We start from the raw sequence: 23,030 nt of genomic DNA on the forward strand, positions 1-23,030 counted from the left end.
CACTGATTCTGGTCAATGTCTCATTAGATGTATAAGATACCTTACTTACTGTTCTCTTGGGTACATGGGATCAACGTATGACATAAAGAGGCACAAAAACAATCTGGATCAGAATATGCAGACTGCAAATATTAAAAGCATGGGATGGTAACCTAAACCAGGTGCATGCATGGGTGGTGACCTAAACCAAGTGAATGCATGGGATGGTAACCTAAACCAGGTACATGCATGGATGGTAACCTAAACCAGGTGCATGCATGGGTGGTAACCTAAACCAGGTGCATGCATGGATGGTAACCTAAACCAGGTACATGCATGGATGGTAACCTAAACCAGGTACATGCATGGATGGTAACCTAAACCAGGTGCATGCATGGGTGGTAACCTAAACCAGGTGCATGCATGGGTGGTAACCTAAACCAGGTGCATGCATGGGATGGTAACATAAACCAGGTCCATGCATGGGATGGTAACTTAAACCAGGTGCATGCATGGGATGGTAACATAAACCAGGACCATGCATGGGATGGTAACCTAAACCAGGTGCATGCATAGGTGGTAACCTAAACCAGGTGAATGCATGGTATGGTAACTTAAAGAAGGTCTAGGGGATGGTAACCTAAGGCAGGTGCATGCAAGGTATGGTAACCTAGACCATGCGCATGCATGGGATGGTAACCTAGACCAGGCACATGCATGGAATGGTAACCTAGACCAGGCACATGCAAGGTATGGTAACCTAAACCAGGTGCATGCAAGGTATGGTAACCTAAACCAGGTGCATGCATGGGATGTTAACCTAAACCAGGTGCATGCATGGGATGTTAACATAAACCAGGTGCATGCACGGGATGGTAAACTAAACCAGGTGCATGCATGGGATGGTAAAATAAACTAGGTGCATGCATGGGATGATAACCTAAACCAGGTGCATGCATGGGATGATAACCTAAACCAGGTGCATGCATGGGATGGTATCCTAAACCAGGTGCATGCATGGGATGGTAACCTAACGCAGGCGCATGCATGGGATGGTAACCTAAACCTCGTGCAAGCATGGAATGTTAACCTTAAACAGGTGCATGCTTGGGATGGTAACCTAAACCAGGTGCATGCATGGGATGGTAACCTAAACCAGGTACAAGCATGGGATGGTATCCTAAACCAAGTACATGCATGAGATGGTATCCTAAACCAGGTGCATGCATGATATGGTAACCTAAACCAGGTGCATGCATGGGATGGTAACCTAAACCAGGTGCATGCATGGGATGGTAAACTAAACCAGGTGCATGCATGGGATGGTAAACTAAACCAGGCGCATGCATGGGATGGTAAAATAAACTAGGTGCATGCATGGGATGATAACCTAAACCAGGTGCATGCATGGGATGATAACCTAAACCAGGTGCATGCATGGGATGGTATCCTAAACCAGGTGCATGCATGGGATGGTAACCTAACGCAGGCACATGCATGGGATGGTAACCTAAACCTCGTGCAAGCATGGAATGTTAACCTTAAACAGGTGCATGCTTGGGATGGTAACCTAAACCAGGTACAAGCATGGGATGGTATCCTAAACCAAGTACATGCATGAGATGGTATCCTAAACCAGGTGCATGCATGATATGGTAACCTAAACCAGGTGCATGCATGGGATGGTAACCTAAACCAGGTGCATGCATGGGATGGTAACCTAAACCAGGTGCATGCATGATATGGTAACCTAGACCAGGCACATGCATGGGATGGTAACCTAGACCAGGCGCATGCATGGGATGGTAACCTAAATCAGGACCATACAAGGTATGGTAACCTAAACCAGGTGCATGCATGGGATGTTAACCTAAACCAGGGGTATGCATGGGATGGTATCATAAACCAGGCGCATGCATGGGATGGTATCATAAACCAGGCACATGCATGGGATGGTATCGTAAACCAGGCGCATGCATGGGATGGTAACCTAAACCAGGTGCATGCATGGGATGATAACCTAAACCAGGTGCATGCATGGGATGGTATTTTAAACCAGGCGCATGCATGGGATGGTATCCTAAACCAGGTGCATGCATGGGATGGTCACCTAAACCAGGTGCATGCATGATATGGTAACCTAAACCAGGTGCATGCATGGGATGGTAACCTAAACCAGGTGCATGCATGGGATGGTAAACTAAACCAGGTGCATGCATGGGATGGTAAACTAAACCAGGTGCATGCATGGGATGGTAAAATAAACTAGGTGCATGCATGGGATGATAACCTAAACCAGGTGCATGCATGGGATGATAACCTAAACCAGGTGCATGCTTGGGATGGTAACCTAAACCAGGTGCATGCATGGGATGGTAACCTAAACCAGGTACAAGCATGGGATGGTATCCTAAACCAAGTACATGCATGAGATGGTATCCTAAACCAGGTGCATGCATGATATGGTAACCTAGACCAGGCACATGCATGGGATGGTAACCTAAATCAGGACCATGCAAGGTATGGTAACCTAAACCAGGTGCATGCATGGGATGGTAAACTAAACCAGGTGCATGCATGGGATGTTAACCTAAACCAGGTGCATGCATGGGATGTTAACCTAAACCAGGTGTATGCATGGGATGGTATCATAAACCAGGCGCATGCATGGGATGGTATCGTAAACCAGGCGCATGCATGGGATGGTAACCTAAACCAGGTGCATGCATGGGATGATATCATAAACCAGGCGCATGCATGGGATGATATTATAAACCAGGCGCATGCATGGGATGGTATCATAAACCAGATGCATGCATGGGATGATAACCTAAACCAGGTGCATGCATGGGATGGTAACCTAAGGCAGGTTCATGCATGGGATGGTATCGTAAACCAGGCGCATGCATGGGATGGTAACCTAAACCAGGTGCATGCATGGGATGATATCATAAACCAGGCGCATGCATGGGATGATATCATAAACCAGGCGCATGCATGGGATGGTATCATAAACCAGATGCATGCATGGGATGATAACCTAAACCAGGTGCATGCATGGGATGGTAACCTAAGGCAGGTTCATGCATGGGATGATATCATAAACCAGGCGCATGCATGGGATGATATCATAAACCAGGCGCATGCATGGGATGGTATCATAAACCTGCTGCAAGCATGGAATGTTAACCTTAAACAGGTGCATGCATGGGATGGTAACCTAAGGCAGGTGCATGCATGGGATGGTAACCTAAGGCAGGTGCATGCATGGGATGGTAACCTAAGGCAGGTGCATGCATGGGATGATATCATAAACCAGGTGCAATCATAAGAGAAAAATGAAATTACATATAAATTAAACAATAGTATATTTGTAGGAGATGTTTCGTGTTCAAACTCTCCTTATTTAATTCAGTGAATAATTTAAAATGGAATAATATATAGTCTAGACCAGCTAGTCTGCTTTTGCCTCTAATGAACATTCATATATAATTAATGATGCAGTAATTAATACTTTGCACCATTAACCATCATTCTTGTTGAATGCTCAACCGGTTAAAACTCAAGAAATGTTATTGTGCAGGGGCCTCTGATTAAAATGACAATAAACACATTCAATATCAAATTTACTTGAAATAATATATAGTTTTAATATTTAATATTTTTTATTTTTTCATTTTTTGAATTTTTATTTTATTTTTTATGTGTGTGGTTTTGTTATTATATTGTTTATTTCACATGCACATATAAATGTATTATGCTTTAGCCTGCTCTTGGTTAAAAGCCATATTTCTTATATCACTGACAGCTCCCTGAGACGGAGGCGTGATGCGGTTCAAGGGGCGGAAGTTGGGATTGCCAGGACGCCAGATCTGCGTTTCACCGGTAGTGGGACGTCTCTATGACGTAACCCGGAAGTGCGCAGAGGCTCTGAGGCGATCCGGCTACACACTGCACTGGCTTCATGCTGACCGTTCTCAGGTGAGTATGAGTTTGATTATTCAGCTGTGTGGAGGCGGGGGATGGTAGCAGGGTGCTTTAAATTTGACTCTGTGTCATTGCTTGGTTGTACCCTGAGGACGAGCACTGGGCTCGAAACACTGGTGTAGGTCACCTGATATGCAATAAAGCACTTTATTTACTTCAAGACTCCGAGTGACGCCTGTTGCCTGATTTACCTATATATATATATATATATATATATATATATATATATATATATATATATATATATAGGTTACAAAGGCAAAATTGTGACTAAATCTGTCATTTTGAGACACATATCTTTCAAAACCATGACATTTAACACAAAGAGGCTAAATTGTACAAACTACAGAGAACAGAGATTTTGCAGTAAAGATGATAAAATACACATGTACATGTGTGGGCTACATGCAAAAGCAGTCAGTGTTTACCTTGCATGCAAAAAGGTTTAACATATTATTCCTTTAACCCGGGGCGCTCATGGCTCTGTGGCTGATTAAAACCAGGTAAAATATAGGCTAAATTCAGCCAGCCACAGAACCTGTGTAATTCATAAGTGTCCCAGTTTGAAGGGATAGTATGGGGAGCCTATATTTGCACCTTTGCAGTGCAACATGGTTCATTCCAGATAGAAAGTTACTTGTGCAGTTACTATGCACCCATAAGAGAACCAGCCCCTCCTGTCCCAGCCTTTACACTGGAGCAATTCATATCCCATTCACCAAGCAAGAAATGTATTTTATTGTATTATCCTCAAAAGAACATTTATGCCAGCTGAGTAACCAATAAAGACCTACTTTCATTGTCTTATTTGCACAGCCTAGATACAATCTAACCAGGGCTGCCATCACAAATAGTGGGGCCCGGGACTGATAAAAATGGGCAGGGCCCACATAGGGGAAAGGTGGGGCACATAGGTAGGTGGTGAGGTCCGGCAAGGGACAGGGCAAGTGGGTGTGGGGTGAGGTTCTGCAGGGGACAGGGTAAGTGGGTCTTGGGTGAGGTTCGGCAGGGGACAGGGTAAGTGGGTCTTGGGTGAGGTTCGGCAGGGGACAGGGTAAGTGGGTGTGGGGTGAGGTTCAGCGGTAGACAGGATAAGTGGGTGTTGGGTGAGGTTCGGCAGGGGACAGGGTAAGTGGGTGTGGGGTGAGGTTTGGCAGGGGACAGGGTAAGTGGGTCTTGGGTGAGGTTCGGCAGGGGACAGGGTAAGTGGGTGTGGGGTGAGGTTCAGCGGTAGACAGGATAAGTGGGTGTTGGGTGAGGTTCGGCAGGGGACAGGGTAAGTGGGTGTGGGGTGAGGTTCGGCAGGGGATAGGGTAAGTGGGTGAGGTCTGGTAAGGGATAGGGTGTATGTCTGTGGGGCAGATGTTGTAGGTGGAAGGTTCAGGGAATCTCCGTCAACACAGCCTGCCACGGCGGGAAGCAAGGAGCGGTCTCCCTCCCTGAATCCTGCTGCAGCCCACCAAACATGTATCCCAGCACCAGCGCTGCTTGTCCGCGGAGCCTGGTATGGCAAGGAGCATCTCTCTGCCTCCTCCTGCAGCCCGTCAGGTGCACATAGCCTTGCGCTAAAAGGTGACAGCAGCAGCCGCATGCCAGAGGAGAGTGTGCAGGGCGGGGACGTGCCTGGCTGCTGTGTCCTCCCGCTTGTGGCTCTGGCTGCCTCCAGAGATTGACAAGCTTTTTCCTATTTCTCCAGCTACTGGGGGGGATGCAGGTTGGGGTAAGTGGAGCTGCCAGGGACCCTGCAATAGCGGAAATGCCGTGCATCATGCGCCAGACATTTCTCTTGAATAAAAACTACACTGGCAGCCCGATACTAACTGCTACCACCTGGGCCTTATTTCTGTCCTGGCCCGGGACTCAGGTACCCCTAGATCCCCCTAATGGCGGCCCTGAATCTAACTGATTATTCATTTCTGTGATCCCTTGTAAATTTTGCACCTTGTTGGTAAATGGTACAATTTACTGCTTTGCAAATCCTTCTGCTAGAGATAACGCTCTCACTTTGCCCAATAGTTGGCACTTTCACAATGGAATAGGTACAAAGTCAGAAGACCAACAGGTCCCATTAAGCATTTTCACCCAACCCCTAATCCTAACTCAAACCCACCCTTACTGCAGCCTAAAGGGGTGTTAACACAGTGCGATGTACTTTCGATTCTATCCCGATTGAATTGGGATCAAGTAGCATGGTACAGAGTACACATTCCATTACATACGTACACACATTACATATAGGGGGTTATTCTGGTTCATTCGCAAAAGCAAATTCACTCTCTAATGGACAAAACCATATGCATTGCAGGTGGGGCAGATGTAACATGTGCAGAGCGAGTTAGATATGGGTGTTATTTTGTTTCTGTGCAGGGTAAATACTGTCTGCTTTATTTTTACACTGCAAAATAGATATCAGTTTGAAGTACAAACCTCACCCAAATCTAATTCTCTCTGCACATGTTACATCTGCCCCACCTGCAGTGCATATATTTGCCCATTAGAGAGTGAATTTGCCTTTGCGAGTGAACCAGAACAGATCCACAGTACAGATCTGTACTATATAGTCTTGCCTGCACAGTGTATTTTTCCATTCAATTTCAATACTGGGCATTGGGATCGAATCAAAAGCGTTTAATCTCCTTTCGATTCGATTGCAATTTGATTTAGCTAATATAAGCAAAATCGAATAGGAAAAAAGTGTTTATTGAACCTTGTGTACCCCCTATATCTCTAACCCCACTTCCTGATCCTAAATTCCCCCCTTCTCCACAGTCTAATGCTGGCCACACATCAGACCAACTTTCCTCCAACCATCCAACTAGTTGGTTGGTTGGACTGAAAATCTGGTACTGTGTGGGGGCAAATGCCAATAAGAAATTTGCTCACAAGCTCAGCCGAATGGACAAAAACATTCAGTGAAGTTGTTTAAATCAAAGAGGTCCAACTTCTGTACATTGTCTGACTGACAGCTGTTGTCCATTGTCCGATTTGGGAAACAAATGACTTAATTACCAATTACATTTGCTCCTATCCAGTACCAGGTTTTTATTCCATCCAACCAACTAGTTGGATGGTTGGAGGAAAGTTGGTCTGATGTGTGGCCAGCATAACCCTAACCTTTCCCATCCCCATAAACCTCCCCTAGGGCCTTTTCCCCCTGTACCTACCTCCTGATCTGGCAGGACTGACTGTTGAGATTTTGGCCGCATCCATTCAGAACTACAGGTACTGTAGGGGAAATAATCATAACATAATCCTAGAATAAACGATTATGACATATTAGATGTAGACTTTGTCACATTGTATTTCGTCTGATTTTCAGCCAGAAAAATGCGACTGCTAATTGCACTTTCTGGTTGTTAAAGAGAAGTATGGACACCGTTAAATGCATTTCAAATGTGAAGCCCCTATGGCTGTTGATGGCCACACTTTTTAAGAACAGATACTTATAAAATTGTCATGTTCTATTCTGGACTTTGAAATGCGGTTATCTGTGACACTGGGGCAGATGTATTAAGCATTAACAAGAGATAAATGCAAGGGAGATAAATGTCCAGCCAATCACCTCCTAACTGACTTTTTCCCAACAGTCTGTAACATGGCAGTTGGCAGGTGATTGGCTGGACGTTTATCTCTCCTTATCACCCTTGCATTTATCTCTTGTTAATGCTTAATACATCTGCCCCATAGTCGGTAGCAAAGTAGATTAAACAATGGAAGTAATGTTGCACCCGGACAAACCATGCTGCCATGCAAGGGTGGAAAATGTATTGCATGCAGGGTAAATACTGGCTGCATGTAGCTCACATATATCGGGCAGCTTATTATTACACTGCAATTTAGAGTAGCATTGAGACACACCTCTATCAAATCTTAATCTCCCTGCAGGTTACATCTGCATAGACTTACCATACTATACTGGTTTACATCTGCACCACCTGCACTGTTGCATGGTTTAATCCCCAATGTAAAGTTATTTGATATTTTTGCTTTGTTTCCAAACGAAGAATCAGCTGTATGATTCTCACACGGGAACAGGGCAATGTTTTGCTGATTTACGCCTGGAGAGGTACTGTAAATAAACTAAGCTTTTAATAATTACTCACTCCCAGAGTATTGCTGTGTACACGCTGTGCATTTGTACTATCGATTTTGTCTATGTAGTCAAAATCGCATATAAATTAATACAAATCGCAGACTTAGCACCACAGTCTTTCTACTATTTCGGAATGTGGGCCATGCGTCCACACCCTAACAGTGATGCTCTATAAAAGAAGAACTATAACATTGTTTTATATATCAGCTGGGTATATCAGCAATTTACCTGAGCAGCATTAACATAGATCCCATAATCCTTTGCTAGTAATAGGGTACTTATACTATTTGGCAGCGATTCTCTATCTCTGTCCTCAGCAGTTGCATTTATTACTCACTGACACATTTTAAAAGATCCACAGGTAGAGTGATTCATTTCACTTGTGATTCTGTGAGGAGACCAGGAAAACATGCTCTGTGCGGGGTCCGGATTACTGTTTGAGAACCTGTGTTATATGACAGATTTGTGTTTTCTAGGTCTCCTTACAGAATCGCAAGTGTAATAATTTGCTCTTCCTGTGGATCTTGTCAGTGAGTAATCAACACACCTGTGCACCTGCTAGTTCTGTTTGGAGGTCCTGAGGACCGAGCCTTTGAACTACTTCAGTAAAGGTGCGTTCACACTAGCCGATATATTGACTGTTCAATTGAGTGGCCGATATATCGATGTATCAGCCAGTGTGTACGAGCAATATATCTGTGAACGGCCTCGTTTACAGATATATCGCATCAGCTGTGCGCCACAGCCAATGCCCGATATATCTAAAGATATATCTGCGCATCGTGATGTGTGTACGAGTGTGTACAGCTACGCCGGGAGCCGCCAGTGAATTACAGCTCAATGCGCCCACTCATTTGTGATCTCAGTCCTGAGGGATCTGGCAGCGTGTATGGGGAACCTGCTGCCCAATACGTCTGTAGATATATCTATTAGTGCAGTGGTGCTCAAACTATTTGCTCTGGGACCCCGTCAGACAATAAATATTATTACAGGACCCCAGCAAGTTACTACTGAATGGCCGACACGTGTGGTCAGTGAAGTGAAGTGACTGCTGTTGTGACTGGGAGGCAGTGGGTAATGGGGGAGATGGAAAAAGGTGCCAACGGGACGGAAGAGGGAAGCAGTGGGTGTTTACTTAATGAGTTATACCCTGCCCCCCCCCCCCCCCCCCCCCCTCCACAGACACATTAACCTGATGATCAGCAACATAGAGTCGTGACCCCATGCTGAGGTGGTCGGGAACCACTTTGGGGTCAGGACCCAGAGTTTGAGGACCGCTGTGTTAGTGTGCACTCCGCTGTGTTAGTGTGTACTCCGCTGTGTTAGTGTGCACTCCGCTGTGTTAGTGTGCACTCCGCTGTGTTAGTGTGTACTCCGCTGTGTTAGTGTGCACTCCGCTGTGTTAGTATGCACTCCGCTGTGTTAGTGTGTACTCCGCTGTGTTAGTGTGTACTCCGCTTAAGGTGAGAACAACTGAACTAGGAAACTGGAAAAAAAGAAAAGAATCTAAATACATAGAAAATGTGTATTTAAATGGTAAGTCATTTGTACATAAGGGGGAGATTTACTAAGATGGGAGTTCTATTTTACATGGGATGTTGCTATGGGCAACCAATCAGAATCTACTTCTTATTTACTTAGCACCTTCTGGAAGATAATAGATTGGCCCTGATTGGTTGCCTAAAGCAACATCCCTTGTGAAATTGCTTCTCCAGCAAAGTTACTGGGAAATTTACAAAGTAAACCACAACTACAATTAGGACCTTATTCTGGTTGATTCGCAAGGCTGCGAATTCACAGCCTTGTGAGTCCACCAGACGCCACCCTGCGAATGCAGATACGCATGCCCCCCCCTCGCATGCCGCATTCGTATGCACGGGCTGTGAATGGATGTTTAACATTAACATCCATTCGCAGGCTGTGGGGGGAACACCATGGTCACCAACCATTGAATGATGTGGAAGGCACACGCACATCTAAGGTTACTCTGAGGTAACCTTGCGTGTGGGTATTCAGAAGGAAGTGGGCTGGCAGCTGCCCGCCCCCGGTGCTCATGTCATCGGGCGTTCCCATGAGTGAGACTATCTGCTGCCACCCCTCGCCCGCAGCCTTGGATGCGTGCACCCAGCGAACAGTCTGATCGCCGTGGCCACACGCACTCGGCATTTGCACATGCGCAGAAATGCGGGTGTGCATACACAAAACATCAGGCCCGGTGCGAACATACAGTCCTTGCGAACGGACCAGAATAATAACCCCCTTTTAGTACTGCTTGTTAAATGTATTTTAAGATACAGGGTCACGAATGCCGTGTTCTCACTGCGAGTGAGAAAGACACGGCTTTTACCCGGCATTAAAATGGGGCCGCGCTGGACCCCCATTCTCACTGCAAGGCAAATTCCCAGGTGAAGAAGTTCTACCCGGGAATTTGCCTTTAAACACAGGTTTTTCTGCAGTGTAAACGGGTCAACCCGTGTCTGCATACCCGGATCTCAGACACAGGTAAAAAGAAGGGTTTTACCCGTGTATGAGATCCGGGTATGTGACCCGTTCACACTGCCAAAAATCCCGTGTTAAAAGGCAAATTCCCGGGTCGACATGCTAGACCCGGGAATTTGCCTGCAGTGAGAACGGGGTATTACTCACTATAATTTAACACAATGTAATGGATGATAAATAATATGATCCCAATGATATTGTTTAAAGGGTATGTAAAAAGCTATTATTAAAAAAACAGATAACATATGGTATGTTTATTAGCACAGGAAAGGCTACTCTATAAATGTACACAACAGTGGATCTAATAACATTTTAGTAAATAAGCCTTTTATACATGGTTGCCTACCTGACCCTCTCCTTCAGGGAGAAAATGCTCTGTTCCTGGACTTCCCTGGTAATGTAGGATTGCCATCACCTGTGGTGAAACACCTTTCTTATCAATGACCTAGCTCCCCACAGGTGATGGCAATCCTACATTACCAGGGGAGTACAGGAGCAGAGCATTTTCTCCCTGAAGGAGAGGGTCAGGTAGGCAAGTATGCTTTTATATTTGAATATTTTCATTATGTTCATTAACTTAAATCACCAATCACAGCTGCATTGCTTCATTTTGTATGGCAAGAAGTTGATTATTGATTGGACTCAATCAAACCATTTTGTTTGGTTTTAATTGAACACCATAGGGAAATCCAACCAGATGTATGTTTCCACATTTTAAATACCAAAGTGATTAAATAAGAATATAACTCATATACAGTTACACGTAGCGCAAAATACTTATGTCTCAGTAACAATAACAGTTTAGATATTTATAGTGTAATATGAGACAGACCAAATATATGTAAGTTGATGAAGTTTTATAGTCAGTAAAATAGTACAATAAATAAAATACCCTCAAATGGCAAACTAATGGTGTGTACACACGGTGAGATTCCCCTGCTATTTATTCGACTTAAGATTTTATTGCTATGAAATCTTTGCTAACTCTGTACTATTTATATACCATTCATACCATCTACATTCGATAGTAACTATATAGTCATTGCTGCCCTGTCTATCTGGCTTTTCGATTTCAGCTGAACGGGATCGCGCATCAGCATCGAATCGGGATAGAAAGCTCAAAAACATTCTCTATCTCCATACGATGTATATGCAATCCCGATTCGATTTTGACTATATAGTCAAAATCGAATGTCAAATTGTACCGTGTGTACACAGCATAAGAATTAGAGGTCACGCAAAGCAAAATGTAAACAGCTGGAAGGGACGAAAAAGTATTTGTTAAAGGACAATTCCCATGTCATTAGTACAATAGACATGTCACATCTAAATTCAGATTCACACAAAGCACATTTGGCCGTAATTCTTTTAACAAGAGTTTTGTTTATTTGAAAGTGTAACGGTTATATCCCACTTACAGAATCAGTAATGCATGCTGGTATGGGTTGGTGGGTGGGTGGGGGAGAGATACCTGCAGAAGTTTAACAAACACACTAATAGTCTGTTGGGAACCGATGGAGGCTTCAGAGAACGTCTAAAACGGTTGAATTACACGGAGTCTATTTCACAACATTGTTCAGCAGAAATATACAAATCCACGGATTCACTAGAAAGATCCAAAAATAAAAAAATGGAGAATCTCACAACCTGTATTGTGCTTTAAATACATTTAACAGTTTTCCAAGGACTCTGTATTCAAGTATATTGCACTGTAGAAGGATCCATTGAGCTCCTCTAGTGGTCTCTGATTTGCTCTTGTTTTACTGTCCTTTCAACCCCTTTTATCTTCTTGTTCTGATGCGTCTTCACGTGTTTGGCCAAGTGATCGCTCCTCATGAACCTTTTCCCACATTCCGAACAGACAAAGCGTTTCTCTCCGGTATGAGTCCTTAAGTGCCTCTGCAGCTCATCAGACCGGGTGAAACTCTTGCCACAAAACAACCAGTTGCAAATAAATGGTCTTTCCCCCGAGTGCCACCTTAAATGAGCCTTTAAGTGTGAAGTTTTTCCATACACCTTTCCACAACCTGGGATATGGCAGATGTGTTGTTTCTTCTTCCCGGGCTCATCTTGACCACTAGAAGACTGGCAGTTAGGACACCTGCATCGCCTGCATCTCCTGGCGGTAGCCAATGGTGACTTGGTCTGCAGGAGTGCTGCAATTTGTGTCTGGTACTGCGCAAAGTCTGAGTGTCCTAGAACTAAACTTCTCTGGATGGGGAAGCGGTGATGGGCATGAGAAATTGGTGAAGGGTGGGTGACTGGGGTTGACTGCTGAATACTCCACCAAGAAATATCTTCTGCCGGATTGGGCGACAGCTGCCTTGGCTGTTGCCGGATCAGGTTGGAATGACCTGGTACAAAACCATGAATTGCAGAAGCAATGGGAGCTGCTGGAGCATAGGGTACAGAAGATACATAGGCTGCCTGGCAGTTTGAGGACGGAAAAGCTGCCATCGGTGAAGATAACATTTTTACCGGGGAAAATTCGTACGGGTAGGAGGGATCGGCAGGGGGGGTCAGCGGCAGTTCATGAGTTACAAATGAAGACTGGATGTGAGATGAGAGCTGATTTTTTGGAGCCGTAAGTCCAAGACCATTGTGTGCATGAATTCCATTTGGAGAGTGCGTAGAAAGGTCATTAGTCCATGGGTGGAAAATCCTCGATGGAGAACCGATGGTCGGATCATAAGGAACCTGAATAAAGTCATGTCCTCCTCCTGGTTGACCTATTCGACTGCATGTAGCTGCCAGAAGAGCCAAAGGGGAATGTTTACCCACATCTGGTGAAGCGCTGGGTGTTCTGTCCTGTAAATAAAGTCATTTAAGGATACATGAGAAAGTGTTGCAGTTGTGTGATCTATAAATACCCATCAACATATATACATACTTCCCGTACAGGTAACTTTTAAAGAGTTAAAAATGCCTTAATCCTGCACTTACAGAAACAAGAAAAACTGAATCAACTGAAAATACTTTGGCCACAAGTATAGAAGTTCCTGTATTTACAACATACGGACATGTGCAAAACCATGGTCAAATCAGAACTATACCTCACTTAGGCAGTACTGCCTGGCTGCCATTCATAGTATTCTATAGAAATGTACAGGCTATAAGTTGTTGCTGCACATTACTGTAGATCTGTCTGGCTGCCCTATTACCGTTCTTGTGCAACGCTGCATTTTATAACTTTGCTTTATAATGGAGCATCATACGCAAAGTGTACGGCAACATATATAAAATCTCACTTACACAGTAAAACTTCAAAAATCTCAGCTTTTCAATCTGTTAAAGCCCTAATCGAAAACTTTTGTTTGAAACTATGAGTTAGAAGGATAGATATATATATATATAAAAGCCTTAAATCAATATATTTTATAATTTTTCACTTTTCTCCATAAGATTATATTATATAATAATCTCTTAAAAACACACACATAATAAACATAGAGTTTTAGAGTTCTTTTTTTAAACCAAAGAAAGTCTACTTTTAATGACAAAGTATTTTTAATTCATGAAATAGCCACATGCTTTGCAGTCATTCACCCTGTGCCTGTTTATGGCCATTCTCTATGTCATCTCACGTGCCCCGCTGCTACTAGACGGCACCACTACCTGCGCCTGAGGAGGAAAGTAGTCGCATAGTCGCACTGACCTGTAGGAATGTCTGCAGCTGGTCGCTCCTCAGCACAGCGACAGCAGCGGCCATGGTCCTGGGTGATGACTGGGTAGTGGTGGGCAGCAGACTGCTGCAGACTCATGGAGGAGTCCCTGCCCCTCTGTGCCCAGGTTGTGAGTGCCTGCTCCCGGCCGGGCTCTGTGCAGGTTGCTTCTCCCCCCAGCACACTGAGTGTAGCCGGAGCACCTCCAAGAATGTGATGAGGACTTTGCTGGGCCGCCAGCCAGTCACAGCCCGGGTCTGTCCCTTTGAAGTTCCCAGCTGCCCAATCATCAAAGCACAGCAGCTCTCTCACAGGAGAAAGCAAATCCTCCAATCTACAAAAGCTCCTACAGAGTGTTTGTTGGTCTGGATAAAAGAGCTGATTATTACAGGGGGTGGGAAGGGAGGTGATACAGGCGGGACAATTAATGAAGTAATCACTATGTGGGAAATGTATATACACAAATAATTGGATTTTCCTGATCAAAGGGACCCTCATCTCCTGGAGACCCTCACATTGGTTCTCCAGGACAGGATCCCCCTCCTCTCTTCTTTTTTTTTATAATTAAGGATTTGTAGCAAAGAGACAATCTCCCTTTGTTATTTGTGTATACAGATAGATTTTGTTCTCTCTACCTCCTGCTCTTGGCCAAATTTGGATGATAAAGTCATACACTAAGCACTCAGGACTTTATTCTTATTCATATTAGTATTAATAGTAGTAGTAGTATTGTGAGGACATTCACATGCAAGCTATACATTATTTAGAATTCCTTCTTATCTGCGATATACTAGTTACACCTCTAACCCCGGAAGAGTGATAAAGTAGAGGAAGATAAAGTACCAGCCAATCAGATCCCTGCTGCCCTGTTACAGGCTGAGTTTAAAAAATGATAGTTTTGTCTGTCCACTTTATCCCTTTCCAAAGATAAGTACATAGGCCCTTATTCAGATCTGATCGCAGTACAAATTTGTTCTCAAAATGGGCACAACCATGTGCACCACAGGTGGGGCAGATGTAACATGTGCAGAGAGAGTTAAATGTGGGTGGGATATGTTGAAACTGAAATCTAAATTGCAGTGTAAAAATAATGCAGCCAGTATCTACCCTGCACAGAAACAAAATAACTCACACAAATCTAAGGGGGAAATTTACTAAGAATACAATTTTCCGTATTCACATTCTTAATACGGGATGAATACGACTGTATACGGCTGTTTTAGCCATATGCAAATTCGTATTCCGGAGTGGAATTTACAAAGCAGCCAAATACGACTGCTTTGTAATCCCCGATGGAGTATTCATTCGTATAGGCAGTCTGCACGGCTCAGTCAGATCCGTGCAGGCTGCAGTGTGTTAAAAAAAAATAGAAAAATAAATAAAAAAATTAATAAAAATAAGCGTGGGGTCCCCTCCACGGCCGTAACCAGCACCAGGCTGAAAGAGCCTGGGCTGGTTCTAAAAAAAAAATCAGAAAACCAGCCAAATAGGGTTCCCTGTATTTTTTTAATCCGGCCCCAGGGCCAGGGCTGGTTCCCAGAATACGGGGGACAAAAAGACCAGTGGTCCCCCGTATTTTATATCAACCAGCCAGCAGGGTAATGCCACAGCCTGCTCAGTCCGGCATTGTTTACATCGTGCGGCTCTGTCCCCCCCCTTCCAATAGTGCTATTGGCCGGCCTGCGGTCCCCACTCCCCCAGGACCCTGGCCAGGCTGACCTGTCAGAGGGCTGAATGCTTTGGCCGGGGGGACTTGTATAAAAAGTCTCTCTCCCCCCCCCCCCCCCCCCCGGCTGTGGCATTACTCTGCTGGCTGGTTGGGCCTGGGGCTGGTTCTTAAAATACAGGGGACCCCTAGTAATTTTGTCCCCTGTATTTTGGGAACCAGCCCCGGCCCTGGGGCTGGTTTTAAAAAAATACAGGGAACCCTCTATTTGGCTGGTTTTCTGATTTTCTAGAACCAGCCCCAGGTGCTGAGTACGGCCGTGGGGGGACCCCACGCTGTTTTTTTATTTATATATTTTTCTATTTTTTACACACTATTTGGCCGGCAATTAGCGGGCATATCCCGCTAATTGCCAATAATTACCGTCCATATTGAAAATATGTCCGGTTAGTAAATTAGGAATCACCATTCTTTTGAATGGTGATTCCTATTTGTATTCTGTCGATGGCGTATATATTCGTATTTGTAAATACAAATACGAATATGCATATTTTTGGCATAGTAAATGCAAAAAATATGAATACGCCTCAAAAATTCGTATTTTACTATGAAAATATGAATTTTTGGGGCGTATTTGTCTCCGTAAATTTCCCCCGTTTTCTCAGTTGTGCCTCGTGTTTTGCATCATACAATCTGCAATTGGCAGCTAGTTGCTCTCCTGCACCATGTCTGGTCCCCAGCATAGTGCACCCACCTAGGTGCAGATAAATGTGTATGACTTATTTATCTCAGATTGTAAGCAATGCGGCTATTGATATGTTAGCTGTAGTGTTTCCACGCACATGAGTGATTCCTGCCCAGTCCCTTAGCTGCGGGTAATGTGATCATAGCTGTACATTGTTCATTTTACCAGGAGAACGATCTTTTATGTGGCCTCCCGGCTGGATCAATACTATACCCCTCAAAGACTTGCCAGGGAAATTGGACCTGTATTACATTGGTCCCTTTGAAGGGATTAAAGTGCCAAGTCCTCTCTCATGGCTTTAGCCTGAACTCCTGGTAAGAGTGGGAGTGACAGAGGCCCTTATTCTGGTTCACTCGCAAAGGCAAATTCCTTCTCATATGGTCAAAACCATGTGCACTGCAGGTGGGGCAGATGTAAAATGTGTAGAGAGAGTTATATTTGGGTGAGTTATTTTGTTTCTGTGCAGAGTAAATACTGGCTGCTTTATTTCTACACTGCAATATAGATATCAGTTTGAAGTAAAACCCCACCCAAATCTAGTTCTCTCTGCACAGGTTACATCTGCCCCACCTGCAGTGCTCCTGGTTTTGTCCATTTGAGAAGGAATTTGCCTTTGCGAGTGAACCAGAATAAGGACCTATGTCTCACTTTTCTCTCTTCCAAACTCTGCATTACACTGATCGGCAACCACCGCAGTGACCACAATCACAACATGCGCTGTAAATCTGAGGCTTCCCCCGCTACCTCTATACTTTGGGGGCCCCTTACACTTTTGGGTACTGATTGTGAGTTGGGGGCTACACAAAAAGAGCAAGTACACAAACCTTGGGGGTTATTCTAGTTTACTCGGGTCCCCCGCACGTTCTCACGGGGGACCAATGTTTTCGTAATGCGCATGTGCTGGGTGTGAGCGGGCACAACACACTGCTAGTTTGCCGCTCTGTTCGCACCCACCAGTGCAGACGGGGAGGTGTGAGGTGGCGGTGAGGAGATGGGCACATGGGAACGCCCATGGGTGTTGCCAAGAAAATGCTGGGCGTTCCCATGGAAATTAGGCAGTGACGCGACCACCTTGTTCCCCTACAGGGAGCCTGCAAAGATAAGGCACCTGAGAGTGACTTAGTTTTGCGTGCTTCTGTCAAATCATTTGATGGTTGACTGCATCAAAGCCACACGCAGCGCTGCAAAATTCGCAACGCTGCATGTGAACTAGAATAACCTCCCTTGTTGCAGTTCCCGGGGTGCAATGTATTTAGATTTTGCGTGCAAGGGAAATACTGGTTCCTTTGCCCACAATCACGCGGCAGCTGTATTCTACACTATAGTTTAGATGTCAGTTTGTACAACAGGTATATAGGGTCATAGGGTCAACAGAGTAAAGGTTGACATACAGTAGGTCGACCACTAAAGGTCGACAAGGCTTAGGTCGACACATGAAATATGTCAAAATGACTAAGGTCGACACAAGCATTAGGTCGACAATGGGAAGGTCGACAGTCAGAAGAGCGACATGCTTTTTCACATTTTTTCGTGCCTTAGTCGACATAAGTTGACATGGACACCGTATCAGTGTACCACATCCCCTCGGTATGCATCGGCATAGCACCACGCTGCGCTCGGCACACTGTTCTATTCTCCCTCCGCGCCCTAGTGGATGGCAGGGTAAGAAATGCTGCCTGTTTTTGAACTTTTCTTTTTAAACTCATGTTGGCCTTTCCATTGTCGACCTAATGCTTGTGTCAACCTTCCAACCCTGTCGAAGGACCTAAGGCTCGTCAACCTATTTCATGTGTCAACCTAATGTATGTCAATCTTCATACAGTCAATGGTATCGCTGTACAACTCCAACATAAATCTCTCTGCACACGTTACATCTGCCCCACCTCCAGCACAGCAAGACTTTACCAAGGAGCACAGACTCTTTTGCTTTGCTCCCAAGTTCTGTTTAACAGATAAGGGGGTCCGTGTGCAGGCTCGGTGCAGGGCTCCTCCTCTGGGGCGCAGTTGACTTTGGTATTGTTCCTGAGTCTATTATGCATGTGCGGGTTTTCCATACTTACCTGCTCTCCTGGAATGGCCAGGAGGTTCCCAGACTGTAAGTACTCCCAGCCACCTAGAAAAAGTCTCCCATAATCTGCTTGCTCCCCCCTCACTGCTCCCGGCGCTGACCCCCGCACATCCGCTCTTGGTGGTGCATGACAGGCGGTGGGAGTGTAGCAATACAAAGTGGCAGAAATTGTGTCATCGGAGCCATGCCAGGTATACAACTCATCGCGGTGGATACATAAAGACTGAAGCAATTCAATATTGCTCTAGTGAGGAGGTGGCTTCTCTAAAAAAAGCAGCCAGATCCACGCCTCTTACCTGTTGGCCTTTTGTTATTGGTTGCAAAGGGGCCGCAATAAGAGTTTCAGGCCCCCAAAAATGTAGGTCCGTCAATGTGAGTGCAGGTCATTAGTGACTCCTATATTCCCTGTAGGATATGCAAATTGCACCCTAACGACAACAGTCAGTAACGCCACTGCCATCTGGTCAGGGCCGCCACTAGTAATGCCCGGACCCCCAGCGGCACCCCCCCCCCCTTGCGCACTGGCACCCCGCCTCCCCCCCAATTACTATTACTTACCAGCGGTGGCGCAGCATCTTCTCCCTCTGGGACTCGGGGCACTCACTGCACAGTGCAGCCTGCAGAGCGCTGAGCCCCTCTGTATCCTAGGCTTGGCGCTCTGCAGGCTGCACTGTATGTGTGCGCCTGGCCGCCGGATGGGGGGATTTGTGGGGGGGTGGTGCTGTGCCACTGTGGGCAGCTGCCCAGGCCCCTCCAGTGGCCGGGGCCCAGGAAAGCTGTACCCCTGGCACCCCCCTGTTGGCGGCCCTGCATCTGGTAAAAGCTCATCACATGAGTCACTGGGGTGAATGTCTTCTTGCCTATCTTCTTCCCCATCTATATCATTTAAATCCCACTATTATGTCCCAAATGACTTCAACCCCGATCATTACAAAGATGAGCAAAGTGCGAGCATTTCCACACACAAACTGTCTCAGCTCTACACATAAACTTTAGTTTACCTGCAACACTTTCAGACAACCAATTTCAAGGGCTTAAGGAAAGGACTTACATGATTTTAGGGCCTTAAGGGAATGTTTAGCTTTTAATCCAGGCATCAAATAAATCAACAGTAACACACAGCAGCGGATAAAACACCCCAGACAATAAAACTGGAAGTAAAATCACAAGAATGGCCATAAAAATTGCAGCATGTAAAGCAGCTCTTGTGGGAACCGGAGGGAATGGACTTGATTTGGCATAATGTAAAGTCTTCTCTAGAGATACAAAGTCCCCGAGGTTTGCGGTCAGAGGGGCCCATTTACCATGTAATGTTTGCGGCTAATTAACCGAAGATACCAGTTTTCGGGGGTTAGCCGCAAACATTAAGTATTCTCCGATTGTATCCTAGGAGGGACTGCAACAGAATCGCCGAAACCTGCTGCGATCCTTACTGCTCCACTCGCAGCCGATTCCACCATAGGTTTCTATGGGGGATGCGATGGTGCCCGATGTTTCAATATCAGGCAGCATCGTATCGGGTCCTCGGGCTACCACCATTCTGAGATGCCCTATGGGCTACAAACCACACTGCCGATGGGGCAATACAGTCGTCTTGGGTCAGCCTGAGGTCAGCACTAACCGCTCATGCACAGACCCCCAGCATCCAACGAAGCAGATTGCAGGGACGGGCTCCTTTCAGAGCTCCTGCATCTTCAGAAAGAGGACATATTGCGATGTGACCCTGGGTGATAGATCCCACCTAGATCGTATTGTATATGCAACCCATAGTAAATGGGCCCCAGTGTTTGGAGACAGAAGCACCAGGCATGGTCAGTGCTCAGACCCTACTGCACATGTGCGGATCTCTGGAGAAATGGCACGACGGACAATTTTCCTGTGATTTCTGCAGCGCTCCTGCCGCCACCGTTGTACTCCGGAGGGTAAGTATTAATAAAATAGGTGCAGCACCACGTACTCTGCCCCCATTATAAATACACCACTGCCTTTAAGATATAAAGGGGGAAATGTAATAGGATGAGAGATTTAGAAAGTGTGAGATTTCGTAAGAAATCTCCAGGTTTTTCTTTAAAGCGGCAATCATTCACACTGCAAAATCAAACTGGTTTTGCAGTGTAAATGATTGCCGCTTTAAAAAAACTGGAGATTTCTTACAAAATCTCTCACTTTCTAAATCTCTCATCCTATTACATTTGCTGAATCTCTCATCCTATTAAACGTCACCCATTGAGGTGCGCGGTGTGATTAGATACTACCAATATTTTGTTTGTATATTGTCTTCCGCCAGCCCCCTCAGCTTACACCTGATGTTGGGAGAGACCTGATTGCACGGCTGCGAATTCTCGCTGATTATCGATACACTGCGCATGCATATACCCCCATGACTGGTATGAGGAGCCTGCTCTGGAAATTAGAACAGAATAGAGAACATTACACATGTTAACTTGTTACCGTACTTATTGAGCCCCACTTGTATTTTGCCCATACTTACAAATAAAGCCCATGGTGGGCAAAGTCTTCAGGGGGATATGGTACGAGTTTCCAACAGTTGGGATTTCGACAGTTGTTTTCTCCGACATCGGAATCCCGACTGCCAGGAGCCCAACAGGGGGGCGAGCACATTCAAGCCCCTCACCACCTATTCTATTATTCCTCTATCAGTGGCAAACGCAGGATTTTCAGAAGGAGGTTTCCAGAGGGGCGGAGCAAAGCACGGAGATGGACACTTAGGTGACCCAGTATATGCCGGGTCAGTTAAAGTATTATAGATAGACCAAATGTATATTAATAATAATAATAATAATAATATACATACATACATGGGTGTCAACAGCAGTGTAGACCCCTGGGCATAGCAATGTATTGGGGCAGCTACCGATCCTCCAGCTGTAGGGGTGGGGGAAGCTTTGATGTCCCCCGGGTGGTAGGGGGTAGTGTAACAACCACTCAGCATGTAGGGCCTGGATCAGTAATTTCCACTAATTACCCCTTTACTGCACAGATGGTGGAAGATGAGGTGGGAGAAGAGGGCATTGGGCTGAATGAAGGGGCCCTGATACATAACTTCCAGGGTAGTAGAGGATGTTTAATATGCAGAGGAGGGGTGTATAGTGGAGTGGGCTTTTTATTCATAATTTTGGTGGGAGGACAGCTTGCTTGACTGCAGATATCTCCAGTTCCCAGAATTAGATTTCTTAGATTTTAATGGAATTAAAAACTAAAGAATCCCACCTACCAAATGGTATTGGGGACTAGGGAATCAGAGTTCAGGAGGCAGAGCAATCTGCCAACGAATATATAAAACTACATACCAGGTGTGTGGAGCTGGAGCAGTAACCAGCTGCTGGAAGGCTGATACAGTATCTCTGGTTCTGGGAACAGTAGAGACAAGCTACTAGTGTTCATCAAAGTGGGAGAGTCTCAGCTTTTGGAATATACCCTCAGAAAAACTCTAATGCTGGGTACACACCAAAACGATTTGGATTGGATGCAAATCGTATGCAAATCGTATGCAAATTGGATCGTACGATTTGCATACGATTTGCATACGATTTAGATACGATTTGCATAGGATTTGCATACGATCTGATCCCCTCTGTATTCAGATGAATGGATCTTTTACAGATCCTACCTGCAGCAGGTAGGATCGGATTTGGATCCAATTCAGATCCAACCAAACGATTTTTACCAAATCTGCATCCAATCTGCATCCAATCAGTCTGAATTGGATCCAGATTGATGGGATTGTGCCAAAATCGTTTTGGTGTGTACCCTGCATTAGTCAGACAGAACCTGAAATATCTGACTGGGAAGAGCAATTAACAGGCTTGGATGGGGACCACTGCTTTGAAGTCCGATATCTCCAGTTCCCTAGGGCCGATTTTTTAAATTATTGTACCCATGGAAAGAGGGGACTCTCAGCTTTCAGCCTAGTGTCCTTAGACTTCTGGGGACTCAGAAACCCCCCATGCGTGCGCTACTGTCTATACCTCTGTATACGCTGCCTAAATACACTTACAATAAAGAGCCCTACAGGATCAGCTCCAAGTATACATTTATTCACAGTCAATGTTGCGAAGCAGCCTCCAGGATCCATGTTATCTGATGTCAGAACCTCAAGTGAAGCAGCTTAATTACAGAATTTTATATATGGCTTTGGAAATGATTTAAATGTCGCTAAAATGTATTACCTGCAATCAAATCATTTATTAAGTGCAGACAATCTGTGTACTTACATAGGTGCAAAGTAAGGTTATATGTTCCAGGCCAAGTGGGTACGCAGGGTACTGCTATTTGGGTAACAGACTGACATGGGGCACCCATCAGCCAGT

General features: G+C 45.2%; 1 protein-coding gene across 1 annotated transcript; it reads right to left on the minus strand.

Moving 5' to 3' along the window:
- Nucleotides 1-11,921: 11,921 nt before the first annotated feature.
- Nucleotides 11,922-14,597, minus strand: SP5 (Sp5 transcription factor). Its single transcript, XM_083154839.1, has 2 exons — nt 14,214-14,597; nt 11,922-13,366 (listed from the first exon to the last, which is right to left on the minus strand). The coding sequence occupies exons 1-2, from the start codon at nt 14,265-14,267 to the stop codon at nt 12,293-12,295; spliced, it is 1,128 nt and encodes a 375-aa protein (XP_083010965.1). The 5' UTR covers nt 14,268-14,597; the 3' UTR covers nt 11,922-12,292.
- Nucleotides 14,598-23,030: the final 8,433 nt, after the last annotated feature.

The sequence above is a fragment of the Crinia signifera genome, chromosome 7, assembly GCF_055691185.1.
Source record: "Crinia signifera chromosome 7, ASM5569118v1, whole genome shotgun sequence".
In the NCBI taxonomy this organism is placed as follows: Eukaryota; Metazoa; Chordata; class Amphibia; order Anura; family Myobatrachidae; genus Crinia; species Crinia signifera.